The sequence below is a fragment of the Schistocerca gregaria genome, chromosome 9 (genome assembly GCF_023897955.1).
Source record: "Schistocerca gregaria isolate iqSchGreg1 chromosome 9, iqSchGreg1.2, whole genome shotgun sequence".
Classification (NCBI taxonomy): Eukaryota; Metazoa; Arthropoda; class Insecta; order Orthoptera; family Acrididae; genus Schistocerca; species Schistocerca gregaria.
The window spans coordinates 209,633,499-209,649,750 of NC_064928.1; the positions used below are offsets into that span (position 1 = coordinate 209,633,499).

Sequence of the window (16,252 nt, forward strand, 5' to 3'; positions counted from 1 at the left end):
TACCGAATTCAGCAAAAGTATCAATACTTTTTTGTAATCTTTAAACAAAAAGAAAGATAAGGCTAAGTTTTATTAGAAAATGTTGCTAAATGCAGCTGAGTGAGTGAGGTGGCTCTGTGGTAAGGCACTGGACCTGTGTTTCTGAGGACAGCGTTTCAGATTCCCATCTGGCTATCCAGATTATGGTTTTCTGGATTTTCCAAACTGTTTTAAGAAGTGCTGGAATGGTTCTTTCCACATACTACCAGAGTCAGAGCATTTGCTCCACATCTGATGATTGGTTGTTGACTAGGTATTCAGTTGTTAACTTATTTTCTGCCTTTGTTCATTTTTACATGTGGCTGAAGTATTTCAAATTAGACTTTGCTATGCACAATACTACACATAGGTGAATGTGTGTGCATGTTCGTTTTCCACCAGCTGTGTGCTCAGAGAATGTCCCCTAATGGTGTGTGAACTTTGTGATAGCATTAGTGTAATTGATTTTGTGCAGTTTAATTTGTACCACTTTTTTTTCTTGTATCTTCACAGGATTGGTACATTAATATAGATTTGGAAATGTTTGTGGTAGAGGGTGGCCGTATACCCCTCCTGTCACTGGAGTCACCCCCACCCCCTCCACTGGATGAAATTTGTGAACCACATCTGTCTGCAACTAGTATTATCCGATGTGAAACTGTGAGAACATTTCTGATAAATTATTTGCGAATAGTGTAAGTCAGGTGGTATCTGAGCACCAGCTCGGTATTCGCTTATATGTGGGAAACCATCCAAAAACCACATCCAAGCTGGCCAACAAACTGGTCCTCACCGTTAATCTGCCAGGCAGATTTGATCCGTATCTGGTGTGCCTCCCTGAATTCCAGAAGTGGGCTGCTAATGCACATGGCTAAGTGAGCAGGCTATACAGGTTAAGTCTTAAATAATAGTAAGTAAAGAAAAAATAATAATTGTTAATGATGTAATAATGCCATTTATTTTATTAAAAAAATCCCCTCCTACCAATATCAGACAGGTTCATCATCAGACAGCTGTTTTCATTTATAATTTCTAACATGATTTGCTTGATAACTCCTATGGAAGTTCAAATAGCAGGGAAAATGTACTAGGGAACTGTAAGCTGGCCACAGGGGGAACTAACTTGGTCAAGTGACCATTACACCATCTCAGTTTGAAATAGTATGTATTGTTACATTGCAGTGCAAGCAAGAAAAGTGACTTTGGAAAACGTCTACTGGTAGCTACAACAACTTGCTAATAAGATAATTAAATTTATTTGTGACAAGAAGGAGCGACAGGGCTGACAAAGAAGGTGGTGATACTTGCAAGCACAATATTAAATTTGAGTAAAATTACAATAAAATGAAAACCCTTTGCTGCTTACAGGCGTTGACATACATCAATGGGGAAAGATGAAAATGTATGCCCCGACCGGGACTCGTATCCGGGATCTCCTGCTTACGTGGCAGACGCTCTGTCCGTCTGAGACACAGAGCGTAGTACGACTGCAGTGATTTATCTCTGGCATGCCTCCCGCAGAACCCACATTCTCAATGTATTGTGCCACACTACATTCGTAGTGCCCCTGCCCATTATACATGTCTGAAAGAACAGAGATGTGCCCAAACTCTTTGCCTTTAAATATGTCTGCTTGTGTCTGTATATATGTGTGTGTGTGTGTGTGTGTGTGTGCGCGCGCGCGCGAGTATATACCTATCCTTTTTTCCCTCTAAGGTAAGTCTTTCCGCTCTCGGGATTGGAATGATTCCTTACCCTCTCCCTTAAAACCCACATCCTTTCGTCTTTCCTGAAGAAGCAACCGTTGGTTGCGAAAGCTATAAATTTTGTGTGTTTGTTTGTGTGTTATTTTATTGTGCCTGTCTACCGGTGCTTTCCCGCGTGGTAAGTCTTGGAATCTTTGTTTTTAATATATTTTTTCCATGTGGAAGTTTCTTTCTATTTTATTTACTCCATTGTCAATATGGATAGATGTGATATTAGGCAGCAATTTGTGCAATTTTATGAACCGTAAAAAGAAGTACGAGCCATTTATTGCACAGATCTGGACTCTATAGCTAACAAAGGAACTGCGAGGAAAATTGTTCTGTCTATGGAATTTCTAATAGAAAGTGCCATCATAAATGAGTAATTGTACATGAAGAAGATGATATAATTTTTAAAACAAGGTGATTCATTTTAGGTTTTTGTAAAAATAAATAAATAAATAAATCATGGTCAACTTGGGCAGTGATTCTTTCTCAGACATAATGCCATGAATACATGTCACAGTGATAGCCTGCGTGGAGTATTGTGGTAAAAATTGCTGTGTGAGGCAGGGTGTATAGCATGTGGCACTGGAACATAGGCTGTTATTATGTCTCCTCCCCGTCTTTCAGACATGAATATGCCTGTCTCTCACTCTGGCCAGATCTTCAGTTCGCTTTGCCAAGTAATTGGTACATGTGTGTTTTAGTACTACTGGTACCATTACATATATACTCTGCAAGCCACCTTAGGATGTGTGGCAGAGAGTACTTCTGGCACTGTTATGTTTCCCCCTTCCGTGGTCTATTAACTACCAATATCGGGGAAGAATGATTGTGGATAAAACACTGTATGGCCTTTTATTACTGTCATTTTCTTGTCACAATCAGTTTCACGAGACATATAGGACAGGAAGTAATTAGGGTCCCATTCTTTCCCCCTCTGTGAAGCACAATGCCTCTCTTTAGCATCTGGCACTGGAGTACACTGAGCATCTCTATAATGCTCTCAGACTGCTTTTTAGTGTTACGTGCCTCAGTCTGTAAAAATGGAACCCTTATAGATCCTATATCTGTCTTATCTGTTCGCCTGTTAAGAACTTCTTTTTTTCCCCACAGGAATGGGTAGAGATATGAAATAAATCAATGCAGTCAAAACATCTGGCCCTTTATGTCACATATTTTACTACTCGAAAACTCACTCTTCGAAACTTATGGGATATATCCCATTGATCGAGAATCCCAAGGTTTCACAGTACAAGAAAAGGAAAAAAATCTGAGCTATTAATTTGTCACTATATAACATGAAAAAATATTCTAAAACTCTGGGTACTTCCTGTTGACATAGTCATGAAATTTGGCAAGAAGCAAAGTGTCGCAGTACCAGTAAAGGGAAAAAATCTAAAAATGGTTAATTATAATTAAATAATAATAATTAAAACCCACATCCTTTCATCTTTCCTTCTCCTTCGCTCTTTCCTGGAACCACAACACCCCAATTCAGTAGTTAACCTTTCCTCCAAACGTCTCTCCCAATCCGAAACCTCTGTCCTATCCAAAGGCCTCACCTTCAGCTCCACTCCCAGATTCAACCAAACTGCCCTTGTCAAAAGATTTACTGTCCTACACTCGTAGTCTCTGCTGGAAATATCACTTTGCCATGAAGAAAAATAATCCTGATCCCACTCCTAATGATTCAACTCCCCAAGACACTATCCAAATTGAACCCTGCCTGGAACAGTTCCGTCCTCCATCACAGCGGGACCCACATCCTCTTCCTCAAAATCACCCTCTCCAAACCTTCCAGGAATTTCTCACTTCCAGCCTTGCCTCTCAGTCTTTCTTGAAAAACCTTAATCCTGCTCCCAACATCACCACAGCCAAAGCCCAGGCTATCCGTGATCTGAAAGCTGACCGATCCATCATCATTCTTCCGGCTGACGAGGGTTCCACGACCGTGGTACTTGATCGTCGGGAGTATGTGGCTGAGGGACTGCGTCAGCTTTCAGACAACTCTACATACAAAGTTTGCCAAGGTAATCCCATTCCTGACGTCCAGGAGGAGCTTCAAAGAATCCTCAGAACCTTAGGCCCCCTACAAAACCTTTCACCTGACTCCATCAAACTCCTAACCCCACCGACACCTCGCACTCCTACCTTCTACCTACTTCCTAAAATTCACAAACCCAAACATCCCTGCCGCCCCATTGTAGCTGGTTACCAAACCCCCACAGAACGTATCTCTGCCTACGTGGATCAACACCTTCAACCCATTACATGCAGTCTTCCATCCTTCATCAAAGACACCATCCTTGTAACCATTGATGCCACTTCCCTATACACAAATATCCCGCACGTCCAGGGCCTCGCTGCAATGGAGCACTTCCTTTCTCGCCGATCACCTGCCACCCTACCTAAAACCTCTTTCCTCATCACCTTAGCCAGCTTCATCCTGACCCACAACATCTTCACTTTTGAAGGCCGGCCATACCAACAATTAAAGGGAACAGCCATGGGTACCAGGATGGCCCCCTCGTATGCCAACCTATTTATGGGTCGCTTAGAGGAAGCCTTCTTGGTTACCCAAGCCTGTCAACCCAAAGTTTGGTACAGATTTATTGATGACATCTTCATGATCTGGACTCACAGTGAAGAACAACTCCTTTGGTTCCATCAGATTCACCTGGTCCTACTCCAAATCCCATGCCACTTTCCTAGACGTTGACCTCCATCTGTCCAATGGCCAGCTTCACACATCCGTCCACATCAAACCCACCAACAAGCAACAGTACCTCCATTATGACAGCTGCCACCCATTCCATATCAAACGGTCCCTTCCCTACAGCCTAGGCCTTCGTGGCAAACGAATCTGCTCCAGTCCTGAATCCCTGAACCATTACACCAACAACCTGAAAACAGCTTTCGCATCCCGCAACTACCCTCCCGACCTGGTACAGACGCAAATAACCAGAGCCACTTCCTCATCCCCTCAAACCTAGAACCTCTCACAGAAGAACCCCAGAAGTGCCCCACTTGTAACAGAATACTTCCCGGGACTGGATCAGACCTTGAATGTGGCTCTCCAGCAGGGATACGACTTCCTAATATCCTGCCCCGAAATGAGATCCATCCTTCATGAAATCCTCCCCACTCTACCAAGAGTGTCTTTCCGCCGTCCACCTAACCTTCGTAACATCTTGGTTCATCCCTATGAAATCCCCAAACCACCTTCCCTACCCTCTGGCTCCTACCCTTGTAACCGCCCCCGGTGTAAAACCTGTCCTATGCACCCTCCCACCACCACCTACTCCAGTTCTGTAACCCGGAAGGTGTACACGATCAAAGGCAGAGCCACGTGTGAAAGCACCCACGTGATTTACCAACTGACCTGCCTACACTGTGACGCTTTCTATGTGGGAATGACCAGCAACAAACTGTCCATTCGCATGAATGGACACAGGCAGACAGTGTTTGTTGGTAATGAGGATCACCCTGTGGCTAAACATGCTTTGGTGCACGGCCAGCACATCTTGGCACAGTGTTACACCGCCCAGGTTATCTGGATACTTCCCACCAACACCAACCTATCCGAAGTCCGGAGATGGGAACTTGCCCTTCAATATATCCTCTCTTCTCGTTATACACCAGGCCTCAATCTCCGCTAATTTCAAGTTGCCGCCACGCATACCTCACCTGTCATTCAACATTATCTTTGCCTCTGCACTTCCGCCTTGACTGACAACTCTGCCCAAACTCTTTGCCTTTAAATATGTCTGCTTGTGTCTGTGTATGTATGTATGGATGGATGTGTGTGTGTGTGTGGGGGGGGGGGGGGGGGCGCAAGTATATACCTATCCTTTTTTTCCCCCTAAGGTAAGTCTTTCCGCTCCCGGGATTGGAATGACTCCTTACCCTCTCCCTTAAAACCCACATCCTTTCGTCTTTCCCTCTCCTTCCCTCTTTCCTGAAGAAGCAACCGTTGGTTGCGAAAGCTAGAAATTTTGTGTGTGTGTTTGTGTGTTATTTTATTGTGCCTCTCTACCGGCGCTTTCCCGCTTGGTAAGTCTTGGAATCTTTGTTTTCAGAAGCATAATAGATGATCGTTACTACATGTGAAGACGAAATGTAGGTTGTAGTCATGTTTTAGTAAAATAAAATAAAGCAAAATGTTTTATTAATTCATCTCACTGTACGTAGTAAACTGAAGTCCCCTGCTCACTTCCTTTTGTGTGTCTAGGCTAGTCTGAGGCAAATATCATTGAGATTCTTGAGTCCCAGTATACACACACACACACACACACACACACACACACACACACACACACACACACACACATTGTGAACTCTCAGTGATGAATGGTATTTAGTAATCAATCGAATGACTGTTTTGTAAGCCACTTCTTTGGTGGATGAATTACATTTCCGTAAGATTCTCCCAGTGAATCTCAATCTGGCATCTGCTCATTCTGCTTTAGGTCTTTCCTGATGGTTATTCCTAGGTATTTTACTGTGGTTACTGTTTCCAGTGATCTGTTGCCAATAATGCAGTTTAACAGTAGTGGAGATCGTCCCCTCTTTCTGTGCAATATGTTAAATTTCCTTATGTTCAGCGTCAGTGACAACCCCTGCCCCATTTGTCAATCCCCTGTACGTTTCCTGCATTTTGCTGCAGTCTGTTCATTTTCCAACCTTACTGTAGACAACAACATTGTTTGTGAATAACCTTGCACAGCCTTCAGCGTTATCCACTGGGTCGTTAATGTAAACTTTAAATACAGTGAAACCCCACTTTCACACTTTTCAAGGCTACTTTAAAAAGCAGTATAAAATGCAGGAAATTTTGAAATGTGGGAATTGACTTTTTAAACAGCAAAAGTTAAGTGTAGGATCCCCCCCCCCCCCCCACCCACTTGCATTTTCATAATTTATATATGACACGTACTAAGTTGCTAAAAGCCATGGGGGAGCACAGTGCACATATACAAATGGTGGTTGTATTCCATACACAATGTATAAAAGGGCAGTGCATTGGTGGAGCTGTCATTTGTACTCAGGCAATTCATGTGAAAAGGTTTCCAACATGATTATGACTGCTGCACAATGGGAATTAAGACTCTGAATGTGTAATGATAGTTGGAGTTAGACGTATGGGACAGTCTATTTTGAAAATCATTAGAGAATTCAATATTCTCAAAACCACAGTGTCAAAAGTGTGCCGAGATTAATAAATTTCAGGCATTAGCTCACACCACAGACAATGTGGTGGCTGACGGCCTTCATTCAATGACCTAGAGCAGTGGCTTTTGTGTAGAGTTGTCAGTGCTAACAAACAGGCACCACCCTTTGGGACATTGCGTCGAAATTTGGCATTAACAGTTTACGGCAGCAAATGAATGACACGAACGCCTTTGCTAACAGTGCGACAGCACCTTTTGTGCATCTCCTGGTCTCTTGACCGTATTGGTTGGACCCTAGAACATTGGGAAACCATCGCCTGGTCAGATGAGTGCCAATTTCAATTGGTAAGAGATGATGGTATGGTTTGAGTGTGGTGCAGACCCAAGTTGTCAACAAGGCAAGATACTTTTGCATGTTAGTGGTTGTTCTGTCATGGTGTGGGCTGTATTTCCGTGGAGTGGAGCGGGTCCTCTGGTCCAATTGTTGGAAATGTTTATGTTCAGTTGCCTCGAGACCATATTGAGCCTTTCATGGACTTAATATTCCCAAACAAGAATGTGCCATGTCACCGGGCCACAGTAGTTCATGATTGGTTTGGAGAATATTCTGGACAGTTTGAACGAATGGTTTTGCCACCCAGATTACCAGCCGTGATTCCCATAGAACGTTTATGGGGCATAATCTAGCAGTCAGTTCATGTATAAAATCCTGATCTGGCAACTTGCAATTATGGGCAGCTGTAGATGCAGCATGGCTCAGTATTTCTGCAGGGGATGTCCAGTGAGTTGTTGAGTCTATACAAAGTTGAGTTGCAGCACTACAACGGGCTAAAGGAGGTCTGACATGGTATTAGGGGGTTTCCTCTGACTTTCGTCACCACAGTGTATTGTATGTAATACACACACACACAAAAATTAATCAGTTACTTGTTTATTATCTAGCAAAGGTTATCTGAATCTTGTACTGCTGACGTATCTGAAACTCGTAACTATCTCGGAAGTAGAAACATTTGATTTCATTCATTTATCGTAGTCAACGTTTTTGGGAGGCCTGCAGCTGTGCCATTCTTTATCTAAATAATGAAACATTCCACCGTTACGTATTTTTTCATGCTTAGCACGACACATTTTGAGACTTTATTATCATTATTGTCAGGCATAAATATTTACGTAAGTATTTTCTGCGGGGTGTGTGTGTGTGTGTGTGTGTGTGTGTGTGTGTGTGTGTGTGTGTGTGTCATTCTGCCTCTCATTCACTGTGATGTAGTTGTCTTTTTGAGGTTATAAGGTACTGTGCTTCCTCCAGCAAAAAGCCAAACATGTGGAAAACTATTGTGTGTTACGTAAATATTTGTATTTGACAGTCAGATTGTATTCTTGAAACACATCATGTTTAACATGGGAACATGCATAACCTGTGCAGTGTTTCAATATTTAAACCAGAATCATATTAGCAATGCAAAGATTACAACTAGAGCAGCAAGTGGCCAAACAATGAAATATGAAATATGCATTCAAGTAATACAAACATGACACGGCGATCACAATGATCATGAATCTGCACGTGCACAGTAGAGACAGTTTGGAAACTGCTGTTATTGGTCGTGATATCTTGATTCGAACGAATCTGGTTACTCCCACCTTGGTGGCTGATTGGCGTAACAAGATTCTTCAGTGGACTGAAGTAGTGAAGCTCTGCAGTGGCTGGAGACAAAGCACGAATTGTTCCGACTTTTACCAGTTCAGATCTGCAGAGTTGAGTGCCCTGACATCAAAAACTTGTAATGTTTGTAAACATTACTTGAAGGCCAAACCCCCCAGCATCATTTTATGTCAATTTACATCAGTTTTTTTCTCACCAACAGTGTTCCCTAAAAAGTAAATTTCAGTAAAATTTATTCATATGTTAACGCAGAGTTCTTACAAATTGATATTTTGAACATAAGAAATTCAACACTACAGATAACAAAATATTGAAAACAGCGGGAAAGCATTAATATTGGGAACGTAAAAGCGATGTTCTACTGTAATAGCAACCTTACAGCACTCTCTTTGGGTACTCCCTACATTATGTTTACATTTGTCAGTTTTGTTCCTTTAAGTACAACATTTTGTTCAATATGTCTGGTGGTGGTAGTGGTAGTAGTAGTAGTAGTAATCGTCATCGTCATCATAGTCAAACAGCAAATGAATTCGAACTTTTTATTTTGCAGCGTATTACTGGCCCAAGTAGTGAAAGTGGAACACCAGTCATGAAGATTGTGCCTGGAATAAGAAATTCTTTTGGCAGGAGTTTTGTGTCTCGAGGTGGCAGCCAGTGGAGGGGCGGCAGATTTTCATCAAGACTGGCAGGGAGGCCCAGTTTTAGGCGCTAGTTCCTCTCTTATCGAGACTGTAATATTCCTTGTATGCAAATGAATCTGTCGATGATAATAATAGAATGATTGTAATGTTGTATAATTAAAAAGAATGAAGGCTCTTGTCACATGGAGTGTGGGGCATTTTATGGAAGTGAACAATAACAGGCTGATTCCAGGATGTGTGGAGTGAAAAATTGGAGATATAGCCCACTCTGTCAGATAAAAGTATACTTGTTGAGCTCTGTGTTACTATTATTACAGTAACTATTTTTCTAATGATCTGTTAATGTATGCATGATTATTGATAAAGGATACAATGTCCTATTCATTTCAGTACCCTTTTGCAAATATAATGGCATGTTAACAGGAAATCAAAAAGAATGCCAACAAAATTTATTTTTATGTGGTAAGATGTGCAGTTGAAATTTTTATTCTACTTCTTCTTCTTTGTTGCTTTTAAGTGCATAACAGTTTGACAAATGTATGTATTTAAGATTGTGTGGCATCATCTACTCACAAGTAGAAAAAATGAGACATGTTGAATATGGTTTGCTTCTCCTTTTCCTTCATAAAATTAAAGCAGTCTAAGTTAAGAAAATTAATCCCCTAAAGCATCTGAAATTCCATTGTATTTCAAACTGTGTTAAGGATAGCTGTAAACTGCTCTACTTACCAAACTAACATGCTACAATATCTGTAACATAATTTGAATTGTATGTTTCATTAGCAAATCCTAATCATGTATTTGTATTTCATTTGTATATACTTTAGTCTGAATTGCTTGTGTGCAGAATATTGCCTTTGTCATTTACAGTCTGTCCTAGTTTTTTGGGACACAATTGAAAATAGAATCCTGAAATATTTTTTTTGCCTAATGATGTGAAATTAGATCTGATTTGTAGTCAGTGATGATACTCCAGAAACTATTATACCTTGTTTCACAAGTAAAATGTCTGTCTTTTATAATGCTATTATTCGTAGTATACTGAAATTGCTTACAAATTTTTGGTAACTTAGGGGGTGGTTTATTGCAGGTAAAGGCTTTGTAATAATTCCACAAATACATCTTAGTTTTCTTTCCTTGAATGTAAAGGAATTAAAATGTGTATGTACTTTATCAACTATTATATATACATATTTCTTGTTTTTATTTATAATGAATTCAGTTACTTATTATGTTCATTGTTCCATCTTTTTAGTGTTTACCTGCTACCTTTTTTTGTATTTATTATGTGCTTTCTCAGAACCAGAGCATCTGCTTGTTTTTCTAAAAGGTAATTATGTTATACAGATTTGTAAACTGTTTCAGATGTTTGTAATTTTTATTTGAAGTGGGTGAGAATTTCGTTGGAATTGTTAATAATAATTTAATCCTTGAATTGCAGTTTTCTTTTATTCTCAATGTTTTTGTTCCAAATGTCATATGTGATCTTGTATGATGGACTGAGATAAAAGTAATTGCTTACAAATTTAATTTTTATAAAAATTGCATAAATGGACTTGACATGTTGTGTATCAGGAGTGCATCAAAAATTAGTTTTTCTTGCGTTGTTATTCAGTATACTATTAAATATCTTTATACTTCAGTGTGATGCCAATATTTAATTGGTAAAAGTGTAACAATATAATAACACAAATCATGCAGAAAATGATATGCAACTTGATACTATGCACAAAATTGTATGCTTTTTAGGTCAGAATATGCTGGATTAAAGCTTCTATGCTGACCTTACAAAAGAAATTCTTGTTTGGTTTCATTAAAAGTGTAGAAAAATTAAGTATTAGCTTTCCAAGGAGAACATTATTAAGAAAACATAATTGTAAAAACAGTGTGGGTGGTTGCTTCCTGGTCATTCTTACAGGTGTTCAGTGTGTTTTCCAAGCTCTGAGAAGGTGGTACATCTAAGGTGCCTGCCACACTAGGAAAATATTTCGGATGTTTTCTTTCTCTTGGGATAAATGATTGGTTTTACTTCCCCTGTTCCACCTGGACTACTTTATTTACAAACTAATATATTATTACAGTTATGAGTGTTCTTTTGCAGGAATATAGTGTAACGCTGGCATGATTTGTAAGCAATAAACCACTGTTCTGTAAGTATAGATAAACATGATTTTAAAAAAGATGGAATCTATGTGGTATCAAATTCCACAATATGGAGAAGGCTGGGATTATGAAAACTCATGAGCAAAGTGCGTGAACTAATTCTTGGGGCAGTGTTATCAAAATGAGGTAAATGGATTGTGATTATATTGTTTTTTGTGTTAGGGGGTACTGATAGTTGGCTGTAGATCTGCTGGCAGTTGTATGACTCGTACAACACTGGGTGGTATGTCGTGCTGTACAAAAATAAGCAGAGCTCCAATATGTCCATGGAAGTGTGTACATTGCCAACATAACAATTACCACATTATTCCACCCCAGAGAAAAGAAAAGCTGGATCCACCTGGGGTTGTAAATATTGCTGCCGGGGAGTTTGCGAACAGAGGTGCTCCGAAATCTAATTACTGTATAAGAAAAAAATGAGCATCCCTCATTGTTTTGTGCTTTTTCTGTGTATAAACTGGTGGTATTAAAAGGCACTGCAGAGCATCGAAGTTTTAAGCGCCGTCACCTGCAACTAGGTCACCTCTACGGCAGGAAACATGACTTGGTGCACTGATGGAACATCTTGCAATGTTGTTTTTCAGTGATCGTGGCTTATTGCCATGGTTGCTGCTAGAGAAGGGATTCTTATCCTCTATGGCCTCCTGTAGTGCTATGAAAGTTTTTCATGCTAATTTCTGTGTACACAGGCCTTGTCTCCTGTGAATGTGACGCTCTGTTACCTCAGTGGATGGCGGTTTTGGACATAATTTCCATTTGCAGTTTATCTCTGTCCTGTATATCCAAAAACATTGGGATTTTAGAGGGTTCCAGGAGCAGAGCACCACATTCATGGGAAATGAGACCCTTCTTCATAACAGCTAACTCCATCACCTTCACTGGTGATCATGACAATCAGTTGTGATCACTGAATAACAAACAACATTGCGAGATATTCCGCCTATGGTCCGTCAGCTTATAAAGTCACTTTTCCTGTTGAAGGGACGGCCTAGTGGCAAGTACCAGCACCTACAACTTAGATGTTGTGCAGTGTTATTGGACGACATTTCCAAACATGGGTTCCTCCTCAATTTTTTCCTCGAGACACCCTCTACAGCCCCTCGAAGTTTGTCACAGCAGTTATGGGACGCCTTGTGTATCTGATCTCTGTCTTACAATAGTCCCCCCCCCCCCCCCCCTCCTCTATGTCTATGGCCTCTGGTAGTCCCTTCTAGTTACACGTCTCCACATTCTCCTTTCTTGCCAATTCTGTGGAAAACCTATTTTTTTTTTATCAGTCATTTAAACGGATTGAGTGCCAAATAGGAGGAACAAAGTTAGAACAGGTGGACAGTTTCAAGTACTTAGGATGCATAGTCTCACAGGATGGCAACATAGTGAAAGAACTGGAAGCGAGGTGTAGCAAAGCTAATGCAGTGAGCACTTAGCTACGATCTACTCTCTTCTGCAAGAAGGAAGTCAGGGCCAAGACTAAGTTATCTGTGCACTGTTCAATCTTTCGACCAACTTTGTTGTATGGGAGCGAAAGCTGGGTGGATTCAGGGTACCTTATCAATAAGGTTGAGGATATGAAAATAGCGAGGATGATTGCAGGTACTAGTAGATGGGAACAATGGCAGGAGGGTGTCCACAATGAGGAAATCAAAGAAAAACTGGGAATGAACTCTATAGATGTAGCAGTCAGGGCGAACAGGCTTAGATGGTGGGGTCATGTTACACGCATGGGAGAAGCAAGGTTACCAAAGAGACTCATGGGTTCAGCAGTAGAGGGTAGGAGGAGTCGGGGCAGACCAAGGAGAAGGTACCTGGATTCGGTTAAGAATGATTTTGAAGTAATAGGTTTAACATCAGAAGAGGCACGAATGTTAGCACTGAATAGGGGACCATGGAGGAGTTTTATAAGGGGGGCTATGCTCCAGACTGAACGCTGAAAATCTTAAATGATGATGATGATTTAATTTTCAGCATCTTTTTGTAACACCACTTCTCAAATATTTTGATTCCCCTCTTTTCCAGTTTTCACACAATCCATGATTTACGTGTCATACAGTGCTAACTGCCAGGCATACATTCTCTGAAGTTTCTTCTTCATTTTGGGGCCTAAGTTTGATACTAGTAGATTTCTTGTGGTGACGAGTGTTCTTCTTGTGTATTCCAATGTGCGTTGTTGTGTTCTCCTTGGTTCATCTGCCAAGCATTATTTTTCTTCGTAGCATAATTCCTCCCCTTCACTTACCATGTGGTCCTGAATTTTTAATGTTTGTCACTTATTTCATTTCTGTGTTTTTCATTACTTTAACCTTTTGTTGGTTTTTTGTTAGTCCATATTCTTTGCTCAGTAGACTGTTGATTCCATACAGCAGACCCTGTAAACTTTCCTCACTTCTTCCTATTTTGAATCTTTATTTCCCTCATTACTTAATCTGTTTACAGTTGGAACAGTGAGGAGAAAGGTAGCACACCTGTCCTTTATCTTTCATAATCCAAACACTTCTCTCAAGGTTTTTCATAGATTTTGTTCCTGCGTGGTTCTTGTAAATATCAAATGTACTGCCTGACAAAGAAAGTGAAGCACCCAGAAGCAATGTTGCCAACAGTTAAAGTGAGCTCCCCACCAGTTTCAAGTGCAAAAACTACCAGAAAGCCACTAACAGAATTGCCCCTACTCTCACAATCCCTAAGATTTCCAATAAAATATTTTAAATTATTATGAAAGAAAACAATAAGTATATTAATAATTAGTTTCCTGTATTATTAAGTAATAAAATATTCACAATCATTAAATGAACATACAATAAATAAATCAGCAAGACAAAGTCAGCAACATACAAAAAGTTCTATAACAGCAGCTAATTATTTAAATGAATTCATCTGCATCATCATCATCGGTTTCAGTTTGATACAATTGTTTGGTACCAATTTGTTGTACAACATTTACTGGAATTTCATATTCACTGCAGCATTTTCCTTCCAACCTCAAACCAGTGTATTCTTAATATAGCAGTTAAAAGATTTAACTTCATTCTATTCCTCTGCTTGTTTTTTATACCATTCATGCTGCTAAATAGTCTCTCGACATCGGCTTTGGAATGAGGCAGTATTAGGAGAGTAATTGAAATATATGTGATTAATGTTTTCGCAAAAGTCGCTAATTACTCAAATCTGAATTCCCCTTGAGCGTCTTTGAAATGCAATACTGCCTTCTTCTTCTTTTTCCTCTTGTTCCAGTTCAACAAATAAATTTGTCGCCACTGTTGCTATAAATTGTCCACTTTAATTGAACTGAGCCATTATATCAATTAGATTTTCCTTGTTGTGATTTAGTGCTTGTTCAACACATATTCGGGAAATTTTTTTCATCAATTTCAAATTTTCTGGTAACCTGTCTCCCCCCCCCCCCCCCCCCCCCACACACAGTCAGACTTACTCAAAGTGTTATGCACCAATTATGCAACAGTTTATTGACTCTGTTTACTTCAGTGAATATTGCTCTGCCCCAATAGCTGAGTGCTCAGTGTGATGGAGTGTCATGCTAATGGCCCTGGGTTAGATTCCCAGCTGGGTTGGAGATTTTCTCCACTCAGGGACTGGGTGTTGTGTTGTCTTCATCATCTCATTCCCGTCAACATGCGAGTCGCCGAAGTGGTGTCAACTCAAAAGACTTGCACCAGGCGACTCAGTCTACCCGACAGGAGGCTCTGGCCACACGACATTTCATTTCAGTTAACATTGGATATAAAATTGAAATATATGTGATTAATGTTTTCGCATACATAGTGTGCAATAACTCTGCCATGTGACACCTTGCACGCACTTTAGCTATGGAGAAATGTGTTTTTAGCTCTGACCATTGCGTGTGTATTCTTGATACAGCGGATTCGATTGATAACCACCTTGTCTGGGACGCTTGAACTATTATTAACAGTTTTTGTCCATATTTGTCAGTTTTGTATAGATTTTTTATAAAGAAACTGTCTGGAAGAGGAGTGACTAAATCAGTCATATGTCTCTTTAATTAAAACTCCAAATTACTCAGTAAAAATTCTTTTGCAACAGGTGAAACAGCCAGTTGCAAGCAATGGCAAAGCAATGTACTAAAATCATGTGTGGTACCTCTTCTTTAAATTTCGCAAATACTCTGTTATTTACTCCTACTGTGACAGGTGTTACCTGTACCAATGCCCATTACATTTTCAAAACACAAATTGAATCGTTGAAGTGTCTTCTTTACAGCAGAGAAAATAGCTTCAGCATTACACTCATGCAATCAGCAAGGTCAAGGTATGTAGATACTATTTTTTAGTATAATTTACTGTAATAAACCATAATCAATGCCAAGCGTTTATGTACAGCAAAAATCAGTAGTTATGGATCTTGCCGTTTGTGGGGAGGCTTGCGTGCCTCAGCGAACAGATGGCCGTACCGTAGGTGCAACCACAATGGAGGGGTATCTGTTGAGAGGCCAGACAAACATGTGGTTCCTGAAGAGGGGCAGCAGCCTTTTCAGTAGTTGCAGGGGCTACAGCCTGGATTATTGACTGATCTGGCCTTGTAACACTAACCAAAACGGCCTTGCTGTGCTGGTACTGGGTACGGCTGAAAGCAAGAGGAAGCTACAGCCGTAATTTTTCCCGAGGGCATGCAGCTTTACTGTATGGTTAAATGATGATGGCGTCCTCTTGGGTAAAATAGTTCCCCATTCGGAACTCCGGGCAGGGACTACTCAGGAGGACGTCGTTACCAGGAGAAAGAAAACTGGCGTTCTACTCATCAGAGCGTGGAATGTCAGATCTAATCAGCAGGTAGGTTAGAAAATTTAAAAAGGGAAATGGATAGGTTAAGTTC

The 16,252-nt window shown here is 40.4% G+C and overlaps 1 protein-coding gene across 2 annotated transcripts in view; it reads left to right on the forward strand.

Moving 5' to 3' along the window:
* The window catches only part of LOC126291621 (uncharacterized protein C19orf47 homolog), a 51,269-nt gene extending 40,585 nt beyond the window's left edge, over positions 1-10,684 (forward strand). For both annotated transcript variants that reach the window (XM_049985170.1, XM_049985171.1), the window contains exon 10: positions 9,154-10,684. In XM_049985170.1, the coding sequence (XP_049841127.1) occupies positions 9,154-9,315 (162 nt within the window). In that variant the 3' untranslated portion in view covers positions 9,316-10,684. The remainder of the gene's footprint in view (positions 1-9,153) is intronic.
* The last annotated feature ends 5,568 nt before the right edge of the window (positions 10,685-16,252 follow it).